At 55.2% G+C, this 10,444-nt stretch overlaps 1 protein-coding gene across 1 annotated transcript in view; it reads left to right on the forward strand.

Annotated features, from left to right (window-relative positions):
- Farp2 (FERM, ARH/RhoGEF and pleckstrin domain protein 2) overlaps positions 1 to 10,444 on the forward strand; it is an 81,401-nt gene that overhangs the window by 44,825 nt on the left and 26,132 nt on the right. Inside the window, exons 8-12 of the mRNA XM_015481688.2 lie at positions 3,040 to 3,135; positions 4,833 to 4,996; positions 5,371 to 5,439; positions 6,369 to 6,426; positions 8,709 to 8,947. Of these exons, the coding sequence (XP_015337174.2) occupies positions 3,040 to 3,135; positions 4,833 to 4,996; positions 5,371 to 5,439; positions 6,369 to 6,426; positions 8,709 to 8,947 (626 nt within the window). The remainder of the gene's footprint in view (positions 1 to 3,039; positions 3,136 to 4,832; positions 4,997 to 5,370; positions 5,440 to 6,368; positions 6,427 to 8,708; positions 8,948 to 10,444) is intronic.

Here is a 10,444-nt window from a genome sequence, read left to right on the forward strand (position 1 = left end):
GGGGGGGGGGGGCGGGGTGCTCGAGTCTCACCTCAGACCTCGTTGGTGTGTCACTATGTCACGTTTTCAGAAAACTCAGAAGTAAGAACGGGCAGGATGCTTTGGGAAGAGCAAGGTGACAAGCAGGTGCTTCCAGATGAAGGACTAGGGACCATGCTGGCAGAGTGACAGAGCGGGAGTTGTCACCGCCAGGCAGGGTAAAGTCAGGAGAGAGGGAAACAGAGACCCTGAGGTGACGGCAGGCAGGCAGGCAGGCAGGCACCCAGGGAGGCCTCCAGCGGCAGAGCCTCCATGCCCGCCCTGCTCAGAGGTGGCCCCAGGGTCGTCACCGTGGAAAGCTTCCAAGGAGGAAGAAGGAAGGAGAAGCTCCAAGTGGACCGGCCATGTTGCCAACAGCCCTTGAAGCCAGCAGCATTGGGCAGGCAGCGGCCAGCTGGCTCTCCACACCTCAGCTTCTGTGCGAGGGGAAGGGAGCCATTTCAGACATGCATGTTTTCAGAAATTTAAGGACTCTTTTAAGGACACTGCTAGAGGAGAGCATGGGGTCTGAGGAAATAGACCCCTTGGGAGAGACAGGAGGGAAGGCCCGGGCCGCGCCAGGCTGGGAGGGTGCCCCCAGAGTCAGGACAACCATGAGTGGTCTCTCACGTACCCTTTGTTGCGAAATGCCAGCCTCGAGAAGGATGTGTGAGCTGGCTCAGTGACGGGTGTGTGTGACGTGAAATAAAGAGAACCAAGGAGAAATCCTAAAGTCAAATGCAAACTCACGTGCTCAATAATCCAGGAGTTTGGTGCAGTGGCTCACCAAATATCAGGAGGCCGAGGCAGGAGGTTTGCAAGTTCAAGGCCAGCCTGGGCAACTCAGTGAGGCCCTGTGTCAAAGTTAAAGAAAGAGCTGGGAAAGAGCCTTTGCCTAGCACGTGTAAGGCCCCGAACCCTATCCCTAGCACCAACAGACAGACAAGCTGGACCCAAGCATGGTGGGTGGCCTGAGTCCCAGCTGCTCAGGACGGGAGCAGGAAGACTGTTGGAGCCCAGAAGTTTAAGGCCAGGGCAGCAAGGGAAACCCTGTCTCAGAGTGATAACAACAACAGCTGAACTCAAAATTCACCAAAAATGGGGGTGGTGGGAGGGTGGCGGGGGTAGTGGTGGTGACCCCACTCCAGGAGGCAGGTCTCGGCATGGGAGACGCGCTTGTGCACTTGAAGGTGCCTGTGGTGCCGGTGCGTCCGAGAGAAGCGATGCTTCTCCAGAGGACGATGCTGGGCTGGCGCAGGCAGGGTGGGGACGGAGGCCCTCAGACACAGTGCTTTTTTAAGTTGACCCAAAGGGAGAGTGGAGAGCCAGCAGCAGCTGGAAGGCTCCTGCACCATCCCGCCCCCAGGCAGTGGCTTTCAAGCGTTGCCCAGAGTGCGTGAGTGTGGACAGGGCCGGGGCAGGGGGGGTGTTTGAATTCTTGATGTGTGGGTTTTACTTTGCTTTGCTTTGAGGACACTGTTAGGAGAGGAGCTTTGGAAGGGAGCGTGGTCAGGACCCCACAGTGTGTGCTGGGAGAGGAACCTAGGTTCTGCTCCACTGCTCGTTCGGGCAGCCTTTGAAGCACTAAATGCTTCAGTCTCCATTTAAACCTTAAATCTTGACTTTGAGGACATCTCTTAACCCAAGAATTGCATTGTAATTGATAGAATTCACATACCACGAAATTTGTGTTAGAGTATGCAGATCCCTTTGATTTTAGACTATTTGCATAGTGTGTGACATCAACACACCTCATTCCAGAATATGTTCGTCATCTGAAGAACAGAGCCCCGGAGCCAGGTGCAGGGCCACACACCTGTGATCCTCCCTGGGAGGTGAGGCAAGGTGGCCAGTTTGAGGCCTGTCTCATAACAGGAAGGGTTGGGAGTGCAGCTCAGTGGAGAATGCTCACCCGGCGTGTGCGGGGGCCCGGCTCCACCCCAGCAGTGGAGGAAAGAACAGGAGAGGGCTGGGGCGGGGCTCAGTGGTGGAGCACTCGCCTCCCCTCCCACATGGGAGGACTGCCTTCCATCCTCAGCACCACATGAAAAAATAAATAAATAAATAAAGGTATTGCATTTATCTATAACTAAAAAAAAAAAATGTATTTTTTAAAAAGTAGAGGAGAGCCCCACCCTGCTGCAGTGCTCCCCCAGCCCCCAGCCCCCTGCCTGCGGGGCGCCCTCTGGGCCTGTCCTGGGCTCTCCGCATGGTGCAGTCTTGCAGAGCGTGCCCTGTCCTCTGGCCTTCAGCTGTCTGTCGTGCTGGGTGCCGTTCCTCTTTGCAGCTGAGGGTGAAGGTGTTGCTGTCTCTGAAGGGTCCACTCCTCTCATCCCACCGCCTTCCCCCATAGGTGCAGGAAGGCTAACTGGTGTCAGTGTAGAAACTGGAGTGTGGGCAAAGTGTCCTTGTTGGCTTTTATTAGATCTTGCTTTGGGACCTTTCAAGTTCATTGAAAAGCTTGACAGTGGCACAGAGAGCTCTGGCTAGATAAGTACTTTCTGGACAGATTCTTTGAGACTCAGTAAATGTCTACCCCACGTATGCTCCTGGTGGCCTTGGGCTGGCTCTGGTGTCACGAGGACATGTGCCACTGTCCTCACACCACCCTGCAGGCTCACTCTGCTCTCTGGCTGTTGCTGCCTCGCACTCCGGAGCCGTCTCGAAGCTGCACACGTGTACACCTGCTCACATGTCTGAGGATAAGGACACCAGGCGTCCCCTTTGCTCCTGTTCCACTTCAGGCCTGGCCCTTCAGGCTTTCCTCAGCTCAGCCAAGAAGCCCGAGCACCCTGTCCCCTGTCGTGTTAGCACTGATTGGTAAAATTGTCATGAAGCCTCATCCAGGAAGTCAGGTTGTCTTTCTGACACAGAAGAGTCAGTGTGTGTGCGCAGTTGTTCCCGAGGCCATGGAGGGTGTCAGACGGCCACTGTGCTGCAGGGGTTGTCCTGAGCCATCTCTGCTGCGTGAGGAGGAGAGTCTGCTGGGTGACAGCCACTGCACCTGTCTGTCTGTTTCAGGGAACCACCAAAATCAACACCTTCAACTGGTCCAAGGTCCGTAAACTGAGCTTTAAGAGGAAACGGTTTCTTATCAAACTCCACCCGGAGGTCCATGTAAGTATTTTGAGCACTTTTTAAATTATGAAAACATTATCCTTTTAGAATATTGAAAGATTTTTTTAAAAATACCTTGTAGATCCTTGCAGTGCCTTGCACACAGCATTGAAGGACAGGTGGGGCCTAGAGACACAAGGCCATCTGTCCCACAGGCCACACACACCCCCGGTTCCACCTGGGGCTTCAGACTCACCGCCCAAGTAGGCCTGAGAATGCACATGTCCAGGGCACCACTGCCTCATTCTGCAGGTGGCAAAGCCGAAGTCCACGTTGTCCAGAGTGAGCCAAAGGCTCCAGGGAAGCCAGAGAACCTAGGGTCTCACTAAGTTGCTAAGGCTGGCCTTGACTTGCGGTCCTCCTCCCTCAGCCTCCCGAATCACTGGGATGACAGGCATGTGCCACCGTGCCTGGCTTCAGAGTAAGAACTTCTGTCCAGAGGAATCAAAGGGCAGCCCTGGTCTTGTCACATGCCTTTAAATCAGCAGCTGACCTCTGACTAGCTCTGACCGAAGAACCCTTGATTATCAGGAGATAAGTACTCCTTTCCTTAGAGTTCAGTCAATAAAGGAACGATTCCATCTGAATTTAAAATGGAAAGAGCAAATATCTGTGCAGTCTGATAGGTGAGAAAACCGCACTGCTCAGAGTTGTCCAGATTGTCACGTTCCCGTGGTACTGAGGAAACTGGGGACAGAAGCAGACCAGCTGCACCCTCTGGGCTGAAGCCGGTTGCCCGCCAGGCCAGCTGAGGCACACTCTGGACCAGTCAGAAGAAGAGAGCCACGGCCAGCAGGGCCTTGGGCTGAATGGACATCCGCTGCGACAGAGCCTGAGGACTGTCGGGTGCTTGCATAGCTCTCTAGCTGGGTGGTGCACGCCTGTCATCCCAGCTACTCAGGAAGCTAGGCAGGAGGACCCCAAGGTCAAGGCCAGCCTGCACAACTTAGCAAGGCCCTGTCTCTCAAAGTAAATGGGAGAAGGGCTGGGGGTGCAGTGCGGGGTGGGGCACTGCCCTGCATGTGTGAGGCCCTGGGTTCCATCCCCAGCACTGGAAAACAGAACGCAAATAAAAGGCTATTTTTTCTTGTGAGTACACACCTGTTTCTTGCAGTTATTCTGAGAAGGTAGAGAAAGAAGATAATTACTTGCTCAAGTTACCAACACAACTGTGATTGGAATAGCCTGATGTTTCAAGGCCCAGAGCCGTGTTGGTATCTGTACTTGGCAAAGTTACGTCTACATCCCTCAGCACCTTGATTTTTAAGACTAAATAGAGGAGTTATTAGGGTGCTTATGGACAGTAATTGTGTTCAGGCCTGGAATTTGGTTTCTGGGAATATATCCTAAAGAACAGTTGTGAAGGAGAATGCAGTGGTTTCCCTATGAGACCCTGGCGTGGGGCGCCGCCGCGGTTCGGGTTTGGATGTGTGTTGTGCCTCGGGATGGGGGCAGGTGAGGTGCAGGGCTCTCTTCCACAGTGTCCACAGGGAAGATACGCACTACGGCTTTCTCCACTGGACAAAGCCAACGAAACTAGAAGCCCTTATATTCAATTTTTAGGGGAAAAAAAAAAAAACTTCCTAATTTTTAATTTTGAAACTGCCTGATGTGTGATCTGCTTCCTGAATTTACCTTCTCTTGTCCAGTACCTTGTCGTCAGGTTTGCTACTTGAACTGCTGTGTTTTGTTCCCAGGGACCCTACCAGGACACATTAGAATTCTTGTTGGGGAGCAGAGATGAGTGTAAGAACTTCTGGAAGATCTGTGTGGAGTACCACACCTTTTTTAGACTTCTTGACCAGCCCAAGCCAAAGGCAAAAGCCGTCTTCTTCAGCCGGGGCTCCTCCTTCCGATACAGGTAGGGCTGCCCCTGGGCTGCAGGGCTGGCCGGCCCCTGGTAGAGAGGGAGGTGGGCTGGGCAGACAGAACGGGCAGTGAGTAGCCACACGCAGGAGGTTCTCATGAGAGATGGTAACTGGACGGAGCTTATCAGCATAGTGGGACGGGGCGCCGCTCGGGGGCAGAGCGCTTGCCTAGCGCGTGCAAGGCCTGGGTGCATCCCCAGCACCACAGATGAGAAGAAAACAGGCGTGACAGAAACGTTGCCTAGAAGACCTGCACGCTTACTATAAAGTGTGACTTCAAGATGTGCACACGCCTGTCCTCGAGCAAGGACAGAGGCCTGTGCGTCGCTGCTGGCTCTGTCTTGAGAACCTGAGCCTTTGTTCACAGTGGGAGAACTCAGAAGCAGCTGGCAGAATATGTCCGAGGCGGTGGGGTGAGGAGAACGCCATATGAAAGGTGAGCCCTGCGGTCTCCAGGAGGTAAAGTCTGTGCTTTTACAGTTAACATGTCAGGGGCTGAGGCTGGGGCTCAGTGGTAGAGCGCTTGCCTCGCACCTGTGGGGCACTGGGCTCAGTCCTCAGCACCACAAAAAAAATAAATAAAGGTATTGTGTACATCTGCAACTAAAAAAAAATTTTTTTAAATTAATAGTTTTAATATTTATCTGAATAAAAGTCATTTCAAATTTACCAATTTTTTTTTCCCCAACTGGGGATTGAACCCAGGGGTGCTTAAGCACTCAGCCACATCCCCAGCCCTTTTTTATATTTTATTTAGAGACAGGGTCTCACTGAGTTCCTTAGGGCCTCACTAAGTTGCTGAGACTGGCTTTGAACTTGGGATCCTCCTGCCTCAGACTCCTGAGCTGCTGGGATGACAGGCTGGGTTGACAGGCATGCGCACTGCAACCAGCTACAAATAGGTTTTTTGATGCTTGATTCCTGTTTCAGTTTCTGTAAAAAGGCAGCTTTGTAGTCCCTACAGCTGTCATACCCGTGTACGTGCATGTGTGTATATAGAGAGGTGCTACGTGTGGTTCCTCGTGTGCAGAGCTGAGCCGACGTGGAGTGGTTTACGCAGCGCAGTGACTCATGATCTGAAAACCCGTGGGAGAGGCCTCGAGATCCCACCTCCTGGGGATTCTGTTTTTGCTTTGATTCTCCTTCCTTGAATCCTGCCCATTCCTTGTTAAGTGCCAGTCTGAGCTTCATGCGCCACTGAGCTGTTCTTGCCTTCTTTCTCTCTGTGCGGGGGATTGGACCAGGTCTTGATGCCCTCCTCACGCCTGGCAGGTGCTCTCCGCTGAGCTGCTGCTCTGTGGGAGCTGCCCTGCTGCGGGAGCAGGCCTGGGAGGGGAGGCTACTCACTGCCCGTTCTGTTTGCAGATGGCACAGCCAGACCCAGGCATCCCTCCGTGCTCTGACTGCAGACCTGCCAAAACAGGTTAGTCCTCCCTGGCCGAAACCTTGGGGCACTGCCTCTACCCTCTGGAAAACCACCTGCGTAGCCAGAAGCTCAGCTCGTCACAGTGGTTGGCCCTGCAGCTCCAGCCCTGGGACTCTTCAGCCAGGGGTGCTGGGCGAAGCCCAGGCCCCGCCTGGAGCTCTGCCACTCAGTGTCCTTCCCACTGGGACCCTGCACAGCCCTCGGTGGCTTCCCAGCCCAGGTTTAGTTGTCGTGCAGGCATGCACAGACACCTCCCAGAAGGATGTGGCTGGGACGTCCCAAGGAGCAGCAGCTGCTGCTCCAGCCCCTGCTTGAGGACGGTGTGATGGTGTGTCTGAGTGTTGATTTCTACATGCATGAGGGACTGCACGTGGAGCCCTGCTCCTTCCAGGGGGTCCTGAGTGTGCCTGCCCGAGCTGCCCAGGCTGTGCTTCCTGCCCTGTCGCCCGCTGGCCTGTGGCTGACTCTGAGCGGGGTTGTCGGCAGCTGCGTGTGCACCTGTGTCTTGAGGCTCTGCTCAAACGCTGCTCCACATCCACGCCTCTGCTCTTCCAGGTGTCTCCCTCTGGAAACTCCTGTTACATCAGTTGGATTTAAAAAGGAATGTTTTTAATTGTTACTTTATAAAGTTTGAATTTAATTTCAAAGTGTGAACAGTCTAAAATGACATTCAAGCTTTGAGTTCTCTTACATTATATTCTAAGAAAGAACCAAGAGAATATTGAATGTGGTTGAATGATTAAGAGGAGGGAAGGATGAGCCAGGTGCGGCCCACACCTGTCATCCCAGCAGTTCAGGAGGCTGAGGCAGGAGGATCGCAAGTCCAAAGCCAGCCTCAGTGATTTATTAAGGTCTAAGCACTTGGCCATTTAACCACCAAGCCACATCCCAGGCCTTTTATTTAGAGACAGGCTCTGGGATGTGGCTCAGTGGTCAAGCTCACCCTGAGTTCAATCCAAACTAAAAAAAAAAAAAAAAAAAAAAAAAANGCATTAGTAACTCCTTTCCTTAAAAAAAAAAAAAAAAAAAAAGAAAGGTGGTATGATAGACACTGAGAGACAGACGGGTCTCATGGACATGCCCTGCTCCGTGTCTAGAAGGTGAGATGCTGGGCCTTCTGCCTTGGAGTCACTTGTGCTCCGTGTCACAGCACAGGCACACTGTGTGCTCTTCATGTCCTCTAGAGGACATGTGCGTGTATGGCCACAAAAGCAGATTGATCAGGGCAGCTCACAGGAGCATAGCTGGAGAGGCTCACGCTGGCCTCTGCAGGCTGGAGAGCCACAGGGGCCAGGGATGTGGAGTCCAGGCCTGAAGGCCTAGAGGCTCCCTAGAAAAGGACTAGTGAGAGGGCAGCTGGAGCCCAGGACCCAGGGCAGAGCAGCAGCAGTGGCTCGAACCCCTGGGCTCACTCTTCCTGCCTGTTGGACAGTGCTGCCCACATTCAGGGGAGGTGCAAGGCCTCCAGGGAAACACCCTCCTGGACACAGGGACACTCCTGTGCTGCACGTCCCGAGTGCCCCCGGTGTGGCTGCACCCTCCCAGCCTGGCACACACTGCATGGTCCCCCTCCTGACTGACCTCTCTCCTTCTAGCCTCCCACGCTGGGGTGTGCCTGCACTGGAGTGAGGGTTTTCTCCAAGCACAGTTGCAGCTCAGGGTGGAGAGCTGAGTGACATGAGAAGAGGAAGCAGCATGCCAGGGACAGCATGGCCATCCCTTCATTGCCCCTGTGGCCATCCTCACCCTGCTCATGGGCCACTCCCCACTTGTGCGGGAGCCATGGCTTCGGGATGCCCAGGTCCCTCTGCCCTGGTGGGGGCAGGATGCCTTCCTGGCAGGGGCCCTCAGCCTTGTGATGTGTGGGTGGACTGAAGGGCAGTCCCCCTCCTGGACTGTGGACTTGGACTTGCCACCTGGTGTCACACTGTGCCAGTGGCACTGCTGGCCGAGTGGCACCATGAGCTGTGAGCACCAGACCCTTGTGCTGGCAGCCTCAGGTGATGAGGGTCCCCACGCCACAGAGGGGTACTCACTGCGTGACACAGATGTCACATGTCACGAGAGACAAAGGGGGATTATGAGGGATCATGAGCAGGTGATCGTGAGTCTGCATCACCAGTGCTCTGTGCTAAGCGGCAGGTGTGACCGGTCGCCCTTTCCATAGAACCGTGAGAAGTGCATGGATATCCCAAGCAGGGCCCAGTTGGCTTTGCCGCTTCTAATTGTGACTTGTAATTTCATGTGCTCCTTTTTGTTTTCTCGATTTTGATCTGCAGAGCATCTCATTGGCCGAGGGCTTGAGGACTTCTGCCTCCCTGTCTCCAGCAAATGTCTCCTTGGGTCCATTCCCCTCCTCCCCGGGGTCCCCTCCTGGCCTGCCCAGCTTCGAGGACAGCAGCAGCCCCCTTATAGACCCCCCAGCTCCCGACGCCAAACGTGCAGCCTCCGAGCGGAGCCGCAGAGCAGCAGCTGGAGGCCCCGGCCTGCCCTCAGCCCCCCCGCCCGGGCCCCCCGAGCCCCAGTGGTTCCAGGTGTGGGGCTCTGTCGTGTGGTGGGCGGCCATGGCTCTGTCTGCCCTGTGGGGTGGAGTCTCAGTGCCGTGGACCCAGGTGCAGGGAGGGCCAGGGCCGGGCTCAGAGCCACCGGTGGTGATGGTAGTGCTGGGGGTGCCTTTCCCACAGGCTCACTCCTGTCCTTGGGGGAGGACCCGTGTGGCCAGCAGTGCCGTGGGGCAGGCCCTGTGTTCCCATTGACAAACGCGCAGCTGCAGGTGTCTGAGGAGTTCATAGACGACGACCCCGCAGACATCTCTTTCTTTGCTGGAGGCTCTGAGGCCTTTTCTTTCCCGCCTAGCTCTGTAGTCCCTCAGGAGCCCCAGGTCCCTGCCCAGCCCCCTGCACCTGTGTCCTTCCAGCACCTACAGTCTGCTGGGTCCAGCCCAAACAGCCTCTCTGCCGAGGCAGTAGATGCGAGCGTGGAAGACAGTTTGGAGTTTGGAGAAGGGAGTGATCTCACTGGCACTTCCGATGCTGCAGAGCTGCTGGGAGTGCAGGTGCGTGCCTGCCTCCCACAGAGCCGGGGGCGCCCCGCGGAGACCAGCTCCCTCAGTGACATGCCACTCCATGGTGTGCTGTCCTTGCACACGGCCAGCTCGGCCAGCCAGTCCGAGGCCAGCTCCATGGTTAACTTCCCAGCCTGCTCAGTCCGCTCCGAGTCCAGCTCGGCCTTCCAGTTCTCTGACATCATCGACCAGTTAGAGCAGCTCAGCTACCCGCCCACAGCGGCCGAGGACTCCAGCAGCACAGACTCGAGCTCGTGGGACTCTGAAGCAGAGGCCCCCCTGGACATGAGCCTCTTTTTCAGCAACCCTTTTGCACAGACCCGTGGGGAGAGAGTCCCTTTTGAGGTGCAGGACAACTTGAAGAGCCTGACTGCAGGAGAGCAGATAGATAGAAACCCACCTGGGCCTCTGTAGAGCCCTGCACAGGGAGGCCCGGCTCCCCCACCCCCCATGTGGTGGGGCTCAGGATCTCTGGGTTCAGACACAGGAGTGGTGGACTGATGTTAGATGTCCCGTTTGGGGTTCTCCCCCTAATTCCTGATTTGTTGTACTCTTGCATGTCGGAGACGCACAGCTTCCCCCTCCCCCCAGTAGTGATGGTGAAAGCTATGCACCCAGTTTAAAAAGACAAGCGCGTGCTTCAGCCTCCGTGGCTTTGGGGTCTTGGGTTTTGAGTGCTCTTGGCTCAAGTCAAAGCTGGTGCTACACCCTTGAAGGTCACGCAGTTCTGATTCATGATGGCCCTTGGTGGACTGTGGTACCCCTGTTAATGCTGCCGGACCCCGACCTTGAAAAAGGTGGGTGGAGACCACAGCCTCCCACATGCCAGGGGTGTCCTGGAGACTGTCCCAGTGCCAAGACTTGAGACTAGACAGTGCTATGGTTGGATAGAGGCCTGCAGGAACACTGGTTTAGAATGTCCTCTTGTGTTTGTCTTCTTTGGCGGGGGGG

This window comes from Marmota marmota, unplaced genomic scaffold (genome assembly GCF_001458135.2).
Source record: "Marmota marmota marmota unplaced genomic scaffold, marMar, whole genome shotgun sequence".
Classification (NCBI taxonomy): domain Eukaryota; kingdom Metazoa; phylum Chordata; class Mammalia; order Rodentia; family Sciuridae; genus Marmota; species Marmota marmota.